The 21,936-nt window shown below is 38.0% G+C and overlaps 1 protein-coding gene across 1 annotated transcript in view; it reads right to left on the bottom strand.

Moving 5' to 3' along the window:
- The window catches only part of mcf2a (MCF.2 cell line derived transforming sequence a), a 106,163-nt gene that overhangs the window by 22,941 nt on the left and 61,286 nt on the right, over positions 1-21,936 (bottom strand). The window contains exons 13-23 of the mRNA XM_062044326.1: positions 21,689-21,880; positions 21,443-21,614; positions 15,876-15,952; positions 15,715-15,800; positions 15,584-15,650; positions 15,385-15,500; positions 10,003-10,072; positions 7,586-7,678; positions 7,403-7,495; positions 3,877-4,002; positions 3,593-3,814 (exon numbers count right to left, since the gene is read on the bottom strand). Coding sequence (XP_061900310.1) covers positions 3,593-3,814; positions 3,877-4,002; positions 7,403-7,495; positions 7,586-7,678; positions 10,003-10,072; positions 15,385-15,500; positions 15,584-15,650; positions 15,715-15,800; positions 15,876-15,952; positions 21,443-21,614; positions 21,689-21,880 — 1,314 coding nt within the window. The remainder of the gene's footprint in view (positions 1-3,592; positions 3,815-3,876; positions 4,003-7,402; positions 7,496-7,585; positions 7,679-10,002; positions 10,073-15,384; positions 15,501-15,583; positions 15,651-15,714; positions 15,801-15,875; positions 15,953-21,442; positions 21,615-21,688; positions 21,881-21,936) is intronic.

Below are 21,936 nucleotides of genomic sequence, written 5' to 3'. Positions count from 1 at the left end.
CAAAATCTTTTGTGCCAGTGTATAGCTGCGGTTTATGGTCCAGTGTGGCTAATACATGGAAAAATATAAATTTCTTCTAAATTTTGGTGGGTGCGGTGTAAATAACGGTGCGTTCTTTAGCCCAGAAATTACGGTAAATAAAAAAAAAAACATCTTAAAAAAAGGCAGAGTGCTCTGCCAACTATGAGTCTGATCATTTTGTTTTCCTTCAGCCTGTAGGCCAGGGGTCACCAACGCGGTGCCCGCGGGCACCAGGTAGGTAGGTAAGGACCAGATGAGTAGCCCCCTGGCCTGTTCTAAAAATAGCTCAAATAGCAGCACTTACCAGTGAGCTGCCTCTATCTTATAAATGTTATTTATTTACTAGCAAGATGGTCTCGCTTTGCTCAACATTTTTAATTCTAAGAGCGACAAAACTCAAATAGAATTTGAAAATTCAAGAAAATATTTTAAAGACTTGGTCTTCACTTGTTTAAATACATTTATTAATACATTTTTCTTTGCTTCTTATAACTTTCAGAAAGACAATTTTAGAGAAAAAATACAACCTTAAAAATGATTTTAGGATTTTTAAACACATATACCTTTTTACCTTTTAAATTCCTTCCTCTTCTTTCCTGACAATTTAAATCAATGTTCAAGTCATTTTTTTTTTTTTTTTATTGTAAAGAATAATAAATACATTTTAATTTAATTCTTCATTTTAGCTTCTGTTTTTTCGACGAAGAATATTTGTGAAATATTTCTTCAAACTTATTATGATTCAAATTAAAAAAAAATATTCTGGCAAATCGAGAAAATCTGTAGAATCAAATTTAAATCTTATTTCAAAGTCTTTTGAATTTCTTTTAAAATTTTTGTTCCGGAAAATCTAGAAGAATTAATGATTTGTCTTTGTTAGAAATATAGCTTGGTCCAATTTGTTATATATTCTAACAAAGTGCAGATTGGATTTTAACCTATTTAAAACATGTCATCAAAATTCTAAACTTAATCTTAATCAGGAAAAATTACTAATGATGTTCCATAAATATTTTTTTTAATTTTTTCAAAAAGATTCGAATTAGCTAGTTTTTCTCTTCTTTTTTTCGGTTGAATTTTGAATTTTAAAGAGTCGAAATTGAATATAAACTATGTTTCAAAATGTAATTGTCATTTTTTTTCGTGTTTTCTCCTCTTTTAAACCGTTCAATTAAGTGTAAATATCATTAATTATTAATAATAACATAGAGTTAAAGGTAAATTGAGCAAATTGGCTATTTCTGGCAATTTATTTAAGTGTGTATCAAACTGGTAGCCCTTCGCATTGATCAGTACCCAAGAAGTAGCTCTTGGTTTCAAAAAGGTTGGTGACCCCTGCTGTAGGCTAACCTAGCTTGATGTTGCTGTTCAAATGTGTTAATAATGTTAGCGTTGTATGCTAGTGTTGCTCACATTTGTGTCCTCCTCAGCCACTCCTTGTTTGATATATGACATTTTTTTATGTATGTTGGATGAGTGCAGAGTTACAGTTGTCAGGGACAGGCGTGGTCAAACCCAGCTCATTAGAATTAAAGCTACAGACACACAAAACCAGACAGTTGGTTCCTCGTGGGGCAAACAACTAGACAGTGCGCTTTATAACCCGGTGCGCCTAATGTACGGAATAATTCTGGTTTTGCTTACAGACCTCCTAAAGATTGCCAGCCGTCTTTATCAGTGTTGTGTCCAGACTCGGCCTGCTGACTGCCAAAGCCGAACACCGCCGTGACGCAGACAGAGCAGAGAGAAGGCGATATGACCTGCGTCTACTCATTTTCATTTATTCTATAATCATATATTGTGTCTAGCCGGAGTTGTCGAGATTACCCCCTTCCCTCAGCGACAGCTTCAGTGATGTAACAGGGACCTTCCAAATAAATACAGGAGGCACGCGGGCTTGATTTTTAGAACGTAGTTTGGAACTGTAACTGGAATACACCCCAAAACACGTGTCTCCTCATATGAGCCAAATTGAACTCTGTCTCTGCATGATTCCTTGCTTCTTGTCTGATTAATAAATGTCATCAGTGTTTGAACCTGACAACTGCTTCAACATAGGAGTATTATTATGGTGTGTGTATAAGGTAAGACATATTATCTGGCGTTTTGTTTCGCAATATTATGCAAAAGCAACTTTTCTTACCTTCTGGTACCTGCTGATCTGTATTTGGGATCTGCATAAGTCCTGATTAATTGCGCGCGCCCGCCTTTGTAGTTTGTGCCGACACCGTAGTCGATAAGTGTGGAGGAGGGCGTGGCCCGCGGGCCTGCCGCGGAACGGGGTGTGCCAGGACTGGCCTCGAAGACAGCGACAGGTGAGTAGATGGCCCAGGTGAAACTTGTTATCTAATCACCTGTCGCCTTTATTAGCAGCAGCCGGAACGAGACATGAGCGGACGCAAGGGAAAAGACATTTTGCCTGTCGATTTTGATGAAAATATACCAGTGTTATACCCTCAATTCCGAGCTCTCCTGGCAGTGTGTGGTGGTCCGAAGAAACCACTAGAGGGCAACCTCTACAATAAGCTTATTTTTCTCTATCTTCTTGTTATGGGACATTCATCCTCCGCTGTTGCCATTTCTAATATAAAGCAGTGTAAAGTTCTTACTTATATCTGTCAGTTGACGCGCCATGAAAGCGCTAAAACATACCGGTGTAGTGAGTTTACATTATTCGCCCAAGGAACTTTAGTTATTAGAGAGTTCCGATCGGACGTTTTTTCACGGCCTTGTTGTTTCCGGATGAGAAGAAGCTGCTCCGTTATTGATTGAAGTAAAGTCTGAATGTCATTAAAACAGTTAGCGACATCTTTTGACACTTTCTTCCACTCCCGTCCTTGCACGCTACACCGCTACAACAAAGACACCGTCGAAGGTGAGCCACGTAAATAAGACCGCCCACAAAACGGCGCATCCTGAAGCGACTGCCAGAAAGCGGCTTGAAGATGATCTGTAAAACATCATCCATGCCAGTGGTCCCCAACCTTTTTGTAGCTGCGGACCGGTCAACGCTTAAAAATTTGTCCCACGGACCGGTGGGGCCGGGGGGTAGGGGGGGAGTGTATTTAAAAAAATTTTTTTTTTTTTTTTACATAAATACTATCATGTGTGCTTACGGACTCTATCCCTGCAGACTGTATTGATCTATATTGATATATAATGTATATATTGTGTTTTTTATGTTGATTTCATAAAAAAAAACAAAAAAAAAAACTTTTTTTTTTTTTTTTTAATTTCTTGTGCGGCCCGGTACCAATCGGTCCGCGGCCCGGTGGTTGGGGACCACTGATCTATGCAACATTTTGACCAAAGAACCACCATCACATGTTATGTAGACCACAAGGAAGTCTTTTACATTTAGAAAAAAAAAATAATAATATGACCCCTTTAAAGCGCCTTATAATCCGGTGCGCCCTATGGTCCGGAAAATACGGTAAATCGCTTATATTCCAGCATTAAGGCTACAAACTGATAATCAACTATTTTGGGACTGAGACCCCAATCAATGAAGTTGTAGCCAAGACTGTAGTTTGCTATTAATATCAGTGAGACAAAAATGGTAAATGTCAACCTTGATGCAGTGCTTGAAGCCGTACGCGGGCGTCTTATCGCAGCCGTCTCCGTGCTCCTCCCTCCTCTTGCAGAACAACAGCGCCGTCTCGTAGAGGAAGAGGTGTCTCTGCATGGGCTTGAAGCGGGCCAGCTCCTTCATGCGAGTGGACCCTCTCTTGTGGCTGATCCACACGCTGAAGGGCCCTTGCATCAACACGCGGCCCAGCTCGCAGATGTCCCCCTGCACGCCAGAGCAGCCGAGTGGCATCGGTCCGGAACCTGCACATTTCCAGCGGGCCTCACCTCGTATCCCGTGATGGCGATCTGATGCATGGAGTCGTTGACCGACTTGAGCAGGTCCAGCATGGCTGTTAGCGCCCCCTGCAGCTCAGAGGAACCCTCGCAGTCCGTGCTGTATTTGAGCAGCTCCTGAGAGCACAATTACAGCATCTCAAGTAAGTGTCCCATGTTGCCGTGGCAACAAAATGCCATATCATTTGTTGGCGAGTTCATAACAATAGAATACTTTTGACAAAAAAAAACTTATCAGGCAGGTAAAATCTGATCCTTTAATGTCAGAATAATTGTACAGAAGTTATCACACAACTTCTGCGTTACATTGAGATCAGGTCCCCTGCGAGAAGACAAAAGCTGTCTTTCATCTTATCTAAAGCAAAAGGCTTGTAAAACTCCACTGCATGCGATGGAATGCGACATAGAGGTGTCGGTTTCTTTGATCTATTGACAGCCACAGGAAGACTTTGTCCTGACCCGAGATCTACAAAGCAGGACCTGACACCTTGCTCCAGGCACCTTTTCTTTGAACTGTTTATGACCGAGTGCAACAGCTATTTATGACCACCTCCCCTTAGGAGCAGCTGCTTAATGCAATGTAATGCTATGTAACCGTCATGATCCGTGTTTTGTTTTCTGTTAGTTATGGACTCCTATAGTTCCTGTTTGTGCACTTCTGAATTTGTCACCATGGCTACTTATGATTTTCACCGGCCTGTTTCTAATCAAGAGACATGATTTAAGCCTGCCTTTGTCGGTCACTCGTCCTGGCTTCTTTGTTTGCGTCACGCTACTATTACGTAAGTTTTGCTTGTCTTTAGTCTGTGATAAGCAGTATCCTTAGCTTCAAGTGCGATCGGCACCTTGTTCCGTCGGTTTGTTTTCTGTTTTGTACCTCGTTGAGTGTTTTTTAAGATTAAATCATGTTCCTACCTGCAAGTCCTGTCCGGAGTCGTCCGTTTGCATCCCGGGAGAACGAACCGCGCAGCACCATACGACCCGGTCGTGACGGTAACCAGAAAAGGCCCACATAAAAGTGGAGGCGTGGAACTCCCTCGTCAGAGCGGTGTGGTGACGCTGCGCGAGGGTGCAGGCACACAGGCACTCTCCTCATGAGCTAAATTGAATCCTGTCCCTGTTTGATTTCTTTGCTTCTTGTCTTGTCTAACACATGTCATCGGTGTTTGAACCTGACAATTAATACTAATTAATGTATGATACAGTATATGCTAAGATGATTTCATATGACACGATACACAATATGGTAAGTATGACACAGTATGATATGACAGAGATATTACATTACTATATACATTGTATGATACACATATCAGCATTTTAAAGTAAATAAAACAATTAAATATTAAATATAGAAACTGATTATCTTGACCCCAGAAAATTTTTCCATAGAATAGATTAAAAATTTCATAAATAAAAATAAAAGAAGGAAAAAAAACACAAATAAATAAAAGGAAGTAAAATATTTCAACAGCCCCAAACCAGTCTGACATATTTTTTTCAATAATGTCATTTTTATTTTTATTTTTTCCTCTTTGCATATCACAATCAGTCGGACTTTTGTCTACTCCTTCCATAGTTTGAGAATATCCTTTAAATGCACATATTTGTACATTATGGGCTTTCTTCTACTTCTAAGTTGATATGGTCAAACAATACTGAAGCGTGGATGCATTCACACAAGGAGTGATACTGTGTCACCTTAAGAAAAAAACATGTGACCCATAAAGCTGCTGTGTTGTCTGACTGAACTCTTTTAATTATTTTGAGCTGCCTTTCATTAGACTCATTGTTTTAAGATATTTGTTTTACTATATTTTGTAGGGGTGTCAACATTTTTTTTTTGGAATGAATCACGAGTCTTATTTGTAACGATTCTTAATCCAGTTTAAAAAAAAATTGTGTTTTTAAATCTGCCCTGTCCAGCCTCAGACGAGGCACCAAGCAGTGTGGGTGGGGAGCGTTTCCACAGAGTGTTTTCAGAGAGGCAAGGAGATTTTTAAAACAAAGTTCTAAAGCTTAGTGATATATCAGATAGTAGGTGGGTTTATTTTTTACTCTTCACGTTCATATTTCGCTGTGTTTGTTGCATTTCTGTTGCGTTTCACTTGATTGTAAAATATGTGGATGGAGAGGGGGTGTGACAATCATATGTTCAATCAATAAATCAATCAATATATGATGTCAATATTCAGTGTTTTATCCTTCATAGTTAATATTGTAAACCCCAAATTCTTTATTTTCATGTACATTCTGGGTGTCTCATTCAGTAAAAAAAAATTAAAATTCCATTCTGTTTTTTAGGGGCGGTCTGTCGTAACGTTTTTAGCATTCAATCAGACGTTATTGTGAGGTTTTGTATTAGTGTTCCTAAAAATAGGACCCAAGCACACATACTGTACAGCAGATTTTCACATCTCACATAAATATATTCATACATTTATTCTTGTTCTTAGAAATGAAGGCTATTCCACAAAATTGTTTGGGTGACCCCAAACTTTTGAACGGTAGTGTATATATATATATATATATATATATATATATATATATATATATATATATATATATATATATATATATACTATATACTATATATACTATATATACTTTTGAACGGTAGTGTATATATATATATATATATATATATATATATATATATATATATATATATATATATACACACTACCGTTCAAAAGTTTGGGGTCATATATATATATATATATATATATATATATATATATATATATATATATATATATATATATATATATATATATATATATATATATATATATATATATATATATATATATATATATATATATATATATATATATATATATATATATATATATATATATATATATATATATATATATATACACTACCGTTCAAAAGTTTGGGGTCACCCAAACAATTTTGTGGAATAGCCTTCATTTCTAAGAACAAGAATAGACTGTCGAGTTTCAGATGAAAGTTCTCTTTTTCTGGCCATTTTGAGCGTTTAATTGACCCCACAAATGTGATGCTCCAGAAACTCAATCTGCTCAAAGGAAGGTCAGTTTTGTAGCTCCTGTAACGAGCTAAACTGTTTTCAGTGGTGTGAACATGATTGCACAAGGGTTTTCTAATCATCAATTAGCCTTCTGAGCCAATGAGCAAACACATTGTACCATTAGAACACTGGAGTGATAGTTGCTGGAAATGGGCCTCTATACACCTATGTAGATATTGCACCAAAAACTAGACATTTGCAGCTAGAATAGTCATTTACCACATTAGCAATGTATAGAGTGTATTTCTTTAAAGTTAAGACTAGTTTAAAGTTATCTTCATTGAAAAGTACAGTGCTTTTCCTTCAAAAATAAGGACAGTTCAATGTGACCCCAAACTTTTGAACGGTAGTGATAATATATATTTACAGTATATATATATATATATTTTTTTTTTTTTTCACCGCTGCGTTTGTGAAGGCATGAAAGTGTACCCAAGGTTGTGGTCGTGTATTTCTTCGTACCTTTAGCAGCAGCTGATATTTAGTGAGGCGTTGCACAGGTTTCAGCAGGTAAGAGTCAAGGCCCAGTTTGTGTCCCAGCTTCTTCTGACACTCCTTCATGGAGCAGATAAAGAAAGATGTTGGATCAAAACAGTGAAGTGAGAATGTGCAAGAAAATAGCTCATAAAGGAGAGGAGAAATAACCTGAAGGAAGGCGCAGTCAGAGAACTGTCGCCACAGAGCGTCCGAACGTGGTTTATTCTGACAGTAGCACTCGTACATTTGGAAGTGGTCTTTCTGCTGGCACACAAGTCAGGAATAGTTTTCACTCTTAAAGAGATCTGAAACTCTTTTTTTTTTAAGATTGTGTTTTTGGTACTTAAATTATCCTAAAATGACAGCACAGTTAAAAAAATGTCCCATTGAAAATGTATTTTTTAAACTCATTGTTGGGATGTCAATCTGGACTGTCAAAGTTTTTATTTTCCATATTTGTCCACTAGATGGCACTACTCTCCTTTGATAATGTACCAGTCAATTACCTTGTGTAAATGGTAAATAAAAACAGAATACAATGATTTGCAAATCCTTTTCAACTTATATTCAATTGAATAGACTGCAAAGACAAGATATTTAATGTTTGAACTGAGAAACTTGTTGTTTTTTTTGCCAATAATCCTTAATTTAGAATTTAATGGCAGCAACACATTGCAAACATGTTGGCACAGGTGTATTTTTACCACTGTGTTACATGGCCTTTCCTTTTAACAACACTCAGTCGTATTTTAGGCTTCATATTGCGCCACACATTTTTAATGGGAGACAGGTCTGGACTACAGGCAGGCCAGTCTAGTACCCACACTCTTTTACTACAAAGCCACGCTGTTGTAACACGTGCAGAATGTGGCTTGGCATTGTCTTACTGAAATAAGCAGGGGCGTCCATGAAAACGTTGCTTGGATGGCAACATATGTTGCTCCAAAACCTGTATGTACCTTTCAGCATTAATGGTGCCTTCACAGCCTTGGGCACTAATACACCCCCATACCATCACAGATGCTGGCTTTTGAACTTTGCGCCTATAACAGTCCGGATGGTTCTTTTCCTCTTTGGTCCGGAGGACACGACGTCCACAGTTTCCAAAAACCATTTGAAATGTGTACTCCTCAGACCACAGAACACTTTTCCCCTTTGCATCAGTCCATCTTAGATGAGCTCGGGACCAGCGAAGCCGGCGGCATTTCTGGGTGTTGTTGATAAATGGCTTTCACTTTGCATAGTAGAGTTTTAACTTGCACTTACAGATGTAGCGACCAACTGTAGTTACTGACAGTGGTTTTCTGAAGTGTTACTGAGCCCATGTGGTGATATCCTTTACACACTGATGTCGCTTTTTGATGCAGTACCGCTTGAGGGATCGAAGGTGATGGGCATTCAATGTTACGTGCAGTGATTTCTCCAGAATCTCTGAACCTTTTGATGATATTACGGACCGTAGATGGTGAAATCCCTAAATTCCTTGCAATAGCTGGTTGAGAAATGTTGTTCTTAAACTGTTGGACAATTTGCTCACGCATTTGTTGACAAAGTGGTGACCCTCGCCCCGCCCTTGTTTGTGAATGACTGAGCATTTCATGGAAGCTGCTTTTATACCCAATCATGGCACCCACCTGTTCCCAATTTGCCTGTTCACCTGTGGGATGTTCCAAATAAGTGTTGACGAGCATTTCTCAACTTTCTCAGTCTTTTTTGCCACTTGTGCCAGCCTTTTTGAAACATGTTGCAGGCATCAAATTCCAAATGAGCTAATATTTGCAAAAAATAACAAAGTTTACCAGTTCGAACGTTAAATATCTTGTCTTTGCATTCTATTTATATTTAATTGAATATAAGTTGAAAAGGATATTCAGTTTTTATTTACCACTTACTCAACGTGCCAACTTCACTGGTTTTGGGTTTTGTTTATTATTTTGGTTTAAAATACATAAAGAAATAGTTTTGAGGACCTATAATGTGACTTCTTGTTTTAAATCTGACATTTTATACACAAATAACAATACATAGAAAATGATATCGCTTAATACTCCTCGAAATCTATCTTGCGCAAATTATTGGAGTTTTTTCCAATAAAAAAACAGTGGATTTAAGTCAACATGTTGGTATTTAAAAGGGGTTAAAAATCCCCAAAATATAATGCTACTTGACATGTACATTTCAGAAGGAAGTAGTTTTCAAAGACTTGACTCAACAAAATCATATGCTGTATATAGTTGATATCCTCACAGTATATCAACTATATACACACCATATATAGTGTGAGACTTTATTTTTTTTAAAGGAAAAAAATGCAATGTACTGTATTATCCATCTTAGGGCCTAATATTGATGATGTAGTTTAATGAAATGATTTTCCTCTGTAAAAGAATAGAATTACAGAGATATCCCAGCTCTAAAGGCTTAAAATCAATAATGAATTCTTCTGATCTTGGTCAGGGTGGAGTAGTTTTGACTCGTTACAAGTGGAAAATATTGCAAATGTGATATAAAATATGTCCCGGAAGCTTAAAAAAATATTTCCATTATTATCAATAATGATATTAAAACAAGAACTGCATGCTCACCCTCGCTAGAAAGCAGATTCCAACACCTTCTGGAGTCTCGAGGCATCCCTCCAAGTCCTGGAGAAATACTCTAAGTTCCCCCCCAAAAAGGTAAAAGTAGACAATGTCAGTTTTTTATACACTAAATTAAACAACTTAATAGACAAATTATTAATTACACAATCATTCATTAATTTAAAACATGAGTATTTATTGTACTACCAAAACTTAACTTTAAATATGGTTTAAAAAACGTATATAAATTAGTAACAAATAAACCACAACATGTAAAATAATAACAGTAATAATACATTCAAATAACAATATCGATATGATAAAAAATGTTATTCAGTTTTTCCATTTTTATGGTTTTTAATTTAAATTTTTACCTTTAACACTTATTTTGCCACCATTTTATTTTGTGTCAAATAAAATGTTTCTTAATTAAATGCAAAACATCCTCATATCTTTAGACAATTTTTAGGTTTTTTTTTTAGGTCAAAGCATAATAATTGTGTAAATGTATGGATACATTTTTTAAGTACATTGTGCTTGTGCAAGGTACTTTTTTTGAAACCTTTATTTTGTTAGCGCAATCAGACCGGATGTGGTGCACCGCGCTATTATTGTGAAGGCGGGAAGTGTGCTGTGCTGTTCTCAGCTTGACGAGTACAGAGTCGTTTTTCTTTTCCTCTTTGGGCCGGAGGACACGACGTCCACAGTTTCCAAAAAACATTTGAAATGTGGACTCAGACCACAGAACACTTTTCCACTTTGCATCAGTCCATCTTAGATGATCTCGGGCCCAGCTAAGCTGGCGGCGTTTCTGGGTGTTGTTGATAAATGGCTTTGGCTTTGCATAGTAGAGTTTTAACTTGCACTTACAGATGTAGCGACCAACTGTAGTTACTGACAGTGGTTTTCTGAAGTGTTCCTGAGCCCATGTGGTGATATCCTTTACACACAGATATTGCTTTTTGATGCAGTACCGCTTGAACCTTTTGATGATATTCAAACCGTAGATGGTGAAATCCCTAAATTCCTTGCAATAGCTCGTTGAGAAATGTTGTTCTTAAACTGTTCGACAATTTCTCTCCTCACAATGACTGCATTTCATTCACAATTATGTCAATTTCTCTGATATTCTGCCTTTAACAGCAAAATCCCTTTTATTAGCCAATCATGTTGCGGTTACGTGAACGCAGAAATCATATGTTTTACTTTTTTTTTTTACCGTACTAGCGTTGTGATGAACAAAAGTAACAACCTTGGTGTAGGGTTGTTATTTGGTACCGGTACCAAAATGTATTTCGATACTTTTCGGTATTTTTCTAAATAAAGGGGACCACAAAAAATGTCATTATTGCCTTTATTTTAACAAAAAAAAATATTATTGCAATTTTGTCCTTAATTAAAATAGTACACATAATAGACAACATATCTTTTAGTAGTAAGTAAACAAACAAAGGCTCCTAATTAGTCTGCTGACGTATGCAGTAACATATTGTGTCTTTTATCTACCTATTATTTTGTCAACATTATTAAGGACAAGTGGTAGAAAATGAATTATTAATCTAGTCGTTCATTTACTGTTAATATCTGCTTATTTTCTGTTTCAACATGTTCTATCTACACTTCTGTTCAAATGTAATAATCACTTATTCTTCTGTTGTTTGGATACTTTACATTAGTTTTGGATGATACCACAAATTTGATCCGATACCAAATAGTTACAGGATCATACAATGGTCATAAGTTAAGTCCTCATGTGTCCAGGGACTTATTTTCTGAGTTTATAAACATAATATGAATTTTTACAAAAGGAAAGTGATGATAAAAAATATTGATGTAATCATAGTAGTATTGACTAGATACGCTATTATACTTGGTATCATTACAGTGGATGTCAGGTGTAGATCCACCCATGGCGTTTGTTTACATTGTGACGCCGGTGAGCTATTGTATCCTCCTACGGTGTGTAGTGAAGCATGTTTAGCTATTCCTCGTCCTGCAGTGATAATAATACTTGTAAGAAACGTACTTTATTTGTCGCCATGGAGGCGAGGACTAGTGATTTAGAAGTAGCTAAAACACTGCCGACTGCGGATGGACGTTAGCCGCTAGTAAAGCACCTCTTCCTGAGGGCGTTTCAGTGTTATAACTGGAGATGTCCGATAATATCGGGCTGCCGATATTATCGGCCGATAAATTCTTTAAAATGTAATATCGGAAATTATCGGTATTGGTTTCAAAAAGTAAAATGTATGACTTTTTAAAACGCCGCTGTGTACACGAACGTAGGGAGAAGTACAGAGCAGCAATAAACCTTAAAGGCACTGCCTTTGCGTGCCGGCCCAATCACATAATATCTACGGCTTTTCACACACACAAGTGAATGCAAGGCATACCTGGTCAACAGCCATACAGGTCACACTGAGGGTGGCTGTATAAACAACTTAAACACTGTTACAAATATGCGCCACACTGTGAACCCACACCAAACAAGAATGACAAACACATTTCGGGAGAACATCCGCACCGTAACACAACATAAACACAACAGAACAAATACCCAGAACCCCTTGCAGCACTAACTCTTCCGGGACGCTACAATATACACCCCTCGCTACCCCCTGCCCCCCACCCCCAACTCAACCTCCTCATGCTCTCTCAGGGAGAGCATGTCCCAAATTCCAAGCTGCTGTTTTGAGGCATGTTAAAAAAAATAATGCACTTTGTGACTTCAATAATAAATATGGCAGTGCCATGTTGGCATTTTTTTCCATAACTTAAGTTGATTTAATTTGGAAAACCTTGTTACATTGTTTAATGCATCCAGCGGAGCATCACAACAAAATTAGACATAATAATGTGTTAATTCCACGACTGTATATATCGGTATCGGTTGATATCGGAATCGGCAAATGAAGAGTTGGACAATATCGGAATATCTGATATCGACAAAAAAGCCATTATCGGACATCTCTAGCAGGGCCGGCCCGTGGCATAGGCCGTATAGGCAAATGCTAAGGGCGCCGTCCATCAGGGGGCGCCACGCCAGTGCCACAAATGTTGGAGAAAAAATAAATAAATAAATAAAAAAGTTGGTACTATTATTTCTAAATACAAAAAATAATCCCACGTTAATTAAAATGCAAAGTAAAGCCTATTTAATAGAAATATTATTTGTTACATCATTAATTTGAGCACTGCTGTGATTCGGTTAAAGATAATCATAGCATAACATTCTCATATAATATGTTAATTTGCTTTCTTTAAGTAAAAAAAAAGGTCAAAGACAAAGCTATTCGGTTTCTTATGATAAATGATAAATGGGTTATACTTGTATAGCGCTTTTCTACCTTCAAGGTACTCAAAGCGCTTTGACAGTATTTCCACATTCACCCATTCACACACACATTCACACACTGATGGCGGGAGCTGCCATGCAAGGCGCTAACCAGCAGCCATCAGGAGCAAGGGTGAAGTGTCTTGCCCAAGGACACAACGGACGTGACTAGGATGGTAGAAGGTGGGGATTGAACCCCAGTAACCAGCAACCCTCCGATTGCTGGCACGGCCACTCTACCAACTTCGCCACGCCGTCCCGTTCTTGTTATGGTTAATGGGTTGTACTTGTATAGCGCTTTTCTACCTTTTTTAAGGTGAGTATATACACTTCACTGCCGATGTGGGGGGGCGCCACCTAAAATCTTGCCTAGGGCGCCAGATTGGTTAGGGCCAGGCCTGATCTCTAGCAAGGATGGGAGTGGAAAAAGTGTCAAAAGATGGAGCTAACTGTTTTAATGACATTCAGACTTTATTTCAATCAATCACGGAGCAACATCTTCTCATCCGGAAACAACAAGGCCGTGAAAAACCGTCCGACCGGAACTCTCTAATAACTAAAGTTCCTTGGACGAATAATGTAAACTCACTACACCAGTATGTTTTAGCGCTTTCATGGCGAGTTTACCGACAGATATAAGTAAGAACTTTACACTATAACTTCACCTTTATCTTTAGTTTTTAAGCCAAAATGCATCCATTCTCCCTTTTCTGTCTACTCACTGTGTCTGCTTATAAGTACTCTGTGTGTGTGCGCTGCCGAACATGCTCATCAGCTCGGAAAACCTGCAATGTCACGACGTGCCTTTATGCCCGTAAAATAAAAACGGGGAGGGGGGGGAACCGGTACTTTTTAGAGGCGGTATAGTACCGAATATTATTCATTAACCTCTAAAGGCTTAGTGGCCACATACACTACCGTTCAAAAGTTTGGGGTCGCATTGAAATGTCCTTATTTTTGAAGGAAAAGCACTGTACTTTTCAATGAAGATAACTTTAAACTAGTCTCAACTTTAAAGAAATACACTCTATACATTGCTAATGTGGTAAATGACTATTCTAGCTGCAGATGTCTGGTTTTTGGTGCAATATCTACATAGGTGTTTAGAGGCCCATTTCCAGCAACTATCACTCCAGTGTTCTAATGGTACAATGTGTTTGCTCATTGGCTCAGAAGGCTAATTGATGATTAGAAAACCCTTGTGCAATCATGTTCACACCACGGAAAACAGTTTAGCTCGTTACAGAAGCTACAAAACTGACCTTCCTTTGAGCAGATTGAGTTTCTGGAGCATCACATTTGTGAGGTCAATTAAACGCTCAAAATGGCCAGAAAAAGAGAACTTTCATCTGAAACTCGACAGTCTATTCTTGTTCTTAGATATGAAGGCTATTCCACAAAGTTGTTTGGGTGACCCCAAACTTTTGAAAGGTAGTGTACGTGGACAGCACTTTTTAGCTCTTATTTCCAAAATTGTGTACACTACTGAACTGGGGTCTTATGGCCACTTATGTGGACACTTATACTGCCATCTGGTGGTGTCAGAAGAGTATAACATGCAATGGAATTTGGAAAAAAAAAAGTGTAAAAATAAAAATGTGCATGTCACTACACATGAAGTACACGTTTGTGCACTTATGGACTAAGTACATCATATCAAAAGATGATTCTTAGTTTTTATTCTAATTAGGGTCCAATATGCCCAAAAAGCAAAGAGAAATAAAATAAAGCATGTAAACAAACAGCTTGGGCCTTAAGAGGTTAATATCGCGGTACTATACTTATATATCATACACCCCTACCTTGGTGACATACTAAACTTCTAGTAGACGTGCTTTTCTTCCCATAATTCGCACCTCGTCCGTTTTACCGTTACAAGCTCCGGAATATGCATGCACGTTAAGCGGCCCATTAATCTTTTTTTTTTTTTTTTTTTCCCCCCGATTATTATGTTTTCATAATCGTGAGAAGAAGCCATGATCGAAATCGAAACCCGATGAATCGTCCAACCCTAGACGAAAGTACTGTGGTAATAATCGACATAAAGGACATGCCTGCTGTGGAAATTGTAGATGTCTGACATGTTTCCAAAGAGGACGCCTCTCTTGCTGCACAGGGCGGCCGGCAGGACACCCGACAGAAGTGGGTTATCCATCTCAGCCTTGTAGCCCTGCAAAGATGCCAAACAAACATCAGTTAGCAGGCTGGACCACACCACGTGCGGGAGGAAGCGGGGAGGAGAATTGTTCTCACCAGAAGAACGGACAGCAGCTCCTCCACGTAGATTCTCTCCGTCTCGATGAGTTCCCTCATCACATGACTGGGACACACAAATAAGTTAGTTCTAAAGACATGGATGTACAGACAGGGTGTCTCCTCCTCACCGCTTGAGAACATCGGGGCTGTCCTCACCCTCCACGCCGTACGTCACGCAGCTGCGACTCTCCTGGTAGTGGTGGATGACCTCGATCTGGACACACCGCATCCTCCTCAGCCATTATTTTTACTACAACAACTAAGACCAGTGTGTGTGTATATTTCTTACTGTGCGAGAGTTAGGGCCTTTGCGAGACGCCCTCTTTCCAGGAAGCGGGAGGTCAAAGGTGAATTTCAAACCATCAGCTGTAAAAAAGGCAAGTGGGGGGAAAAAAACTTACTGAACTGTGTTGGTTCAATTCAGTCCATATTTTGATAATATGCACACAGGACAGTGATTCTGTCAATCTATTTCAAAGATTATTTTGATTTAATTATGCCACTAAAATGTTTTTAATATCTTTTAATTATACATTTTAGTACAAGGGCGTCAAACTCCTTTTCATTGTGGGCCACGTCGCAGGTACCAAAGCCCTTAGAGGGCCACTTCATGATAATATTACACAATTTCCATATTTTTTTTAATTATTATTATCGTTGTTTACCAACAACCTCATGGAAAACCTGCTTTGGAATTAATAGTCAAAGTGACAACTTAATAGGGTTGTCCCGATACCAATATCTGTATTCCGATACTTTTCGTTACTTTTCTAACTAAAGGGGACCACAAAAAATGTCATTATTGGCTTTATTTTAACACAAAAAAAAATCAATAATAGTAATTATAATACATAAATAAATAATACAGCAGGAACGGGATTCAAAAGGCACTATTTGTTGTGGTTTAACTGACACATGAAACGTGACAAATGTAAGACAAAAATGTTTTTTTAATATATTCTAAGTCAAGGGCGTTAAATTCATTTTCATCGTGGGCCACGTCGCAGGTACCAAAGCCCTTAGAGGGCCACTTCATGATAATATTACACAGTTTCCATATTTTTTTAAATTATTATTATCGTTGTTTACCAACAACCTCATGGAAAACCTGCTTTGGAATTAATAGTCAAAGTGACAACTTAATAGGGTTGTCCCGATACCAATATCTGTATTCCGATACTTTTCGTTACTTTTCTAACTAAAGGGGACCACAAAAAATGTCATTATTGGCTTTATTTTAACAAAAAAAAAAAATCAATAATAGTAATTATAATACATAAATAAATAATACAGCAGGAACGGGATTCAAAAGGCACTATTTGTTGTGGTTTAACTGACACATGAAACGTGACAAATGTAAGACAAAAATGTTTTTTTAATATATTCTAAGTCAAGGGCGTCAAACTCATTTTCATCGTGGGCCCCGTCGCAGGTACCAAAGCCCTTGGAGGGCCGCTTCATGATAATATTACACAGTTTCCATATTTTTTCTATTATTATCGTTGTTTACCAACAACCTCATGGAAAACCTGCTTTGGAATTAATAGTCAAAGTGACAACTTAATAGGGTTGTCCCGATACCAATATCTGTATTCCGATACTTTTCGTTACTTTTCTAACTAAAGGGGACCACAAAAAATGTCATTATTGGCTTTATCTTAACAAAAAAAAAATCAATAATAGTAATTATAATACATAAATAAATAATACAGCAGGAACGGGATTCAAAAGGCACTATTTGTTGTGGTTTAACTGACACATGAAACGTGACAAATGTAAGACAAAAATGTTTTTTTAATATATTCTAAGTCAAGGGCGTTAAATTCATTTTCATCGTGGGCCACGTCGCAGGTACCAAAGCCCTTAGAGGGCCACTTCATGATAATATTACACAGTTTCCATATTTTTTTAAATTATTATTATCGTTGTTTACCAACAACCTCATGGAAAACCTGCTTTGGAATTAATAGTCAAAGTGACAACTTAATAGGGTTGTCCCGATACCAATATCTGTATTCCGATACTTTTCGTTACTTTTCTAACTAAAGGGGACCACAAAAAATGTCATTATTGGCTTTATTTTAACAAAAAAAAAAAATCAATAATAGTAATTATAATACATAAATAAATAATACAGCAGGAACGGGATTCAAAAGGCACTATTTGTTGTGGTTTAACTGACACATGAAACGTGACAAATGTAAGACAAAAATGTTTTTTTAATATATTCTAAGTCAAGGGCGTCAAACTCATTTTCATCGTGGGCCCCGTCGCAGGTACCAAAGCCCTTGGAGGGCCGCTTCATGATAATATTACACAGTTTCCATATTTTTTCTATTATTATCGTTGTTTACCAACAACCTCATGGAAAACCTGCTTTGGAATTAATAGTCAAAGTGACAACTTAATAGGGTTGTCCCGATACCAATATCTGTATTCAGATACTTTTCGTTACTTTTCTAACTAAAGGGGACCACAAAAAATGTCATTATTGGCTTTATTTTAACAAAAAAAAAATCAATAATAGTAATTATAATACATAAATAAATAATACAGCAGGAACGGGATTCAAAAGGCACTATTTGTTGTGGTTTAACTGACACATGAAACGTGACAAATGTAAGACAACAATGTTTTTTTAATATATTCTAAGTCAAGGGCGTCAAATTCATTTTCATCGTGGGCCCCGTCGCAGGTACCAAAGCCCTTGGAGGGCCGCTTCATGATAATATTACACAGTTTCCATATTTTTTTTATTATTATCGTTGTTTACCAACAAACTAATGGAAAACCTGCTTTGGAATTAATAGTCAAAGTGACAACTTAATAGGGTTGTCCCGATACCAATATCTGTATTTCGATATTTTTCGGTACTTTTCTACATAAAGGGGACCACAAAAAATATCATTATTGGCTTTATTTTAACAAAAAATAAAAATGGATAAATTATAATACATAAATAAATAATACAGTAGGAACGGGATTCAAAAAGCACTATTTGTCGTGGTTTACCTGACACATGAAATGTGACGAATGTAAGACAAAAAATGTTTTTTTTAATATATTCTAAGTCAAGGGCATCAAATTCATTTTCATCGTGAGCCACAAAAACAGAATACAATAATTTGCAACTCCTTTTCAACTTATATTCAATTGAATAGACTGCAAAGACAAGATATTTAATGTTCGAACTGAGAAACACATTTTTTTTTTTGCAAATAATCATTAACTTTTTTTAACACATTTTTACCACAATCCAGATGGTTATTTTCCTCTTTGTTCCAGAGGACACGACGTCCACAGTTTCCAAAAACAATTTGAAATGTGGACTCGTCAGACCACAGAACACTTTTCCACTTTGCATCAGTCCATCTTGGATGAGCTCGGGCCCAGCAAAGTCGGCGCCGTTTCTGGGTGTTGTTGATAAATGGCTTTGGCTTTGCAAAGTAGAGGTCTAACTTACAGATGTAGTGACGAACTGTAGTTACTGACAGTGGTTTTCTAAAGTGTTCCTGAGCCTATGTGGTGATATCCTTTACACACTGATGTCGCTTTTTGATGGAGTACCGCCTGAGGGATCGAAGGTCCGTAATATCATCGCTTACGTGCAGTGATTTCTCCAGATTCTCTGAACCTTTTGATGATCTTACGGACCGTAGATGGTGAAATCCCTAAATTCCTTGCAATAGCTGGTTGAGAAATGTTGTTCTTAAACTGTTGGACAATTTGCTCACGCATTTGTTGACAAAGTGGTGACCCTCGCCCCATCCTTGTTTGTGAATGACTGAGCATTTCATGGAAGCTGCTTTTATACCCAATCATGGCACCCACCTGTTCCCAATTAGCCTGTTCACCTGTGGGATGTTCCAAATAAGTGTTTGATGAGCATTCCTCAACTTATTCCGTCTTTTTTGCCACTTGTGCCAGCTTTTTTGAAAAATTACGCAGGCATCAAATTCCAAATGAGCTAATATTTACAAAAAGTAACACAGTTTTCCAGTTGGAACATTAAATATCTTGTCTTTGCAGTCTATTCAACTGAGTATAAGTTGAAAAGGATTTGCAAATCATTGTATTCTGTTTTTATTTACCATTTACACAACGTGCCAACTTCACTGGTTGTGGGGTTTGTACTTTATACCTGCGGAACGAGAACTGTTTCTTCTAAATCTTAGCTGGTTTTATTTTTGTTTTAGTTGTATTATATAGTATATCTACCGTTTACTTGACTGGTTCTGGGTTATTTGTTTCAGTCAAACATAAAGTAACACCACATGGTTACATTTCGACAATTCAGCACATCTGAAAAGGAGTTACAATGTTAATTATTAAAGGTTATTTTGTTGGCATCTTAATTGCTCCGATATCATTCCTGTACTGCTCATATTAGGCACTAGAGGGCACAATTGCATGTTATCCTAGTCCAGTGTTTTTCAACCTTTTTTGAGCCAAGGCACATTTTTTGCGTTGAAAAAATGCGGAGGCACACCACCAGCAGAAATCATTAACAAAACGAAACTCAGTTGACAGTAAAAAGTCGTTGTCGCAATTGTTGGATATGACTTTTGTTAGAATAATTGTTTCTGAGTTATCACAAAAACCAAGAAGATTGCTTGCAAAACTCCACTGTGTAGGGGGGAAGCAACATGAAGGTGTTCTGTTTTCTTTCATGTATGGTAATCAACAGAAAGATATTGTTTAACCCAAGGACTACAAAGCGGAGAGAAGGCAGGATCTGCCCAAGTTCCAGACGACCTCTTTTTGAACCTCCTTTTTCAACTGTTTTACGAACCTCTTTTTGAACTCTTTTACGACCTCTTTTTTGAACTGACCTTTTCTGTGAACTGTTTATGACTTTTGTCCTTTAGAAACAGCTATGGCCATGTGGTCAGGGAAGGTCCAAATAAAAGAAGGAGGCGTGCAATCTTTTGGCAGAGCGTAATGACACTGTACAAGGGTAAGGATGTCTAAGCGTCTCTCCTCAAATTGGCCAAATTGAATTCTGTCTCTGTTTAATTCTTTGGTTCTTGTCTTGTTTAATAGATGTCATCGGTGTTTGAACCTGACAACTTTAAACCATAACCAAGCATGCATCACTACAGTTCTTGTCTCAAAGTAGGTGTACTATCACGACCTGTCACATCACGCCGTAACTTATTTTGAGGTTTTTTGCGGTTTTCCTGTGTGTAGCGTTTTAGTTCTTGTCTTGCGCTCCTATTTTGGTGGCTTTTTCTCTCTTGCTGGTATTTTCCTGTAGCAGTTTCATGTCTTCCTTTGAGCGATATTTCCCGCATCTACTTTGTTTTAGCAATCAGGAATATTTCAATTGTTTTTATCCTTCTTTGTGGGGACATTGTTGATTGTCATGTCATGTTCGGATGTACATTGTGGACGCCGTCTTTGCTACACAGTAAGTCTTTGCTGTCGTCCAGCATTCTGTTTTTGTTTACTTTCTAGCCAGTTCAGTTTTAGTTTCGTTCTGCATAGCCTTCCTTAAACTCCAATGCCTTTCTTAGGGGCACTCACCTTTTGTTTATTTTTGGTTTAAGCATTAGGTACCTTTTTACCTGTACACTGCCTCCCGCTGTTTCCGACATCTACAAAGCAATTAGCTACCGGCCGCCACCTACTGACATGGAAGCGTATTACACAATTACTCTGCCGAGCTCTAGACAGCACCGACACTCAACAACAACACATAATTTGAAGACTATAATTACTGGTTTGCAAAACATATTTTTAACCCAAATAGGTGAAATTAGATAATCTCCAACGGCACACCAGTGGTTGAAAAACATTGTCCGAGTGTACTTCATACACAACTGAGAGAATGTTTAAAGCAAACATGGACTGTACCGTGCTTGGGGGAGAAGATAGGGGACTTAGAGTGAGGCGGGTTCTCAGCACGGGGCGCCACCAGCTGGACCGGGCGGACATGTTTATCAGCCAGCTTCCTAAGACTGGCTTGTCTGTTCTGGACCATCTGCTGCACAGCTGCATGCTTCTCAAACGTTTTATCAATTTTCACCTGATAGGTTAAGGCGGGTGAAGGTAAGCGCGTTGATTTTGTCGTATTTTGTAGTGTAGCAGGACGTCGTGCACCTGCAGCTGAGGGGTGATGACAGCCTCGTACTCCAGCGCAAGAACGTCAGGTCCTGATGTCATCAAAGATGGCGCCCGGTCCAGGAAGCTCTCAATGGCCTTCAAAGCAGCCTGAGCCCCCTCCTTGGACTGGAACTTCTCCACCAGCTGATTGGCCAGCAGATACGCTCCATCATCACACCAGGTTTGGGCCTAAGGAGGGGAAAGAGAGTACTATAAAGGCGAACACAGGCCCATGCACGGACAAA

Source organism: Entelurus aequoreus, linkage group LG04, assembly GCF_033978785.1.
Source record: "Entelurus aequoreus isolate RoL-2023_Sb linkage group LG04, RoL_Eaeq_v1.1, whole genome shotgun sequence".
In the NCBI taxonomy this organism is placed as follows: Eukaryota; Metazoa; Chordata; class Actinopteri; order Syngnathiformes; family Syngnathidae; genus Entelurus; species Entelurus aequoreus.
This window is presented reverse-complemented; position numbering and strand designations above follow the sequence as displayed.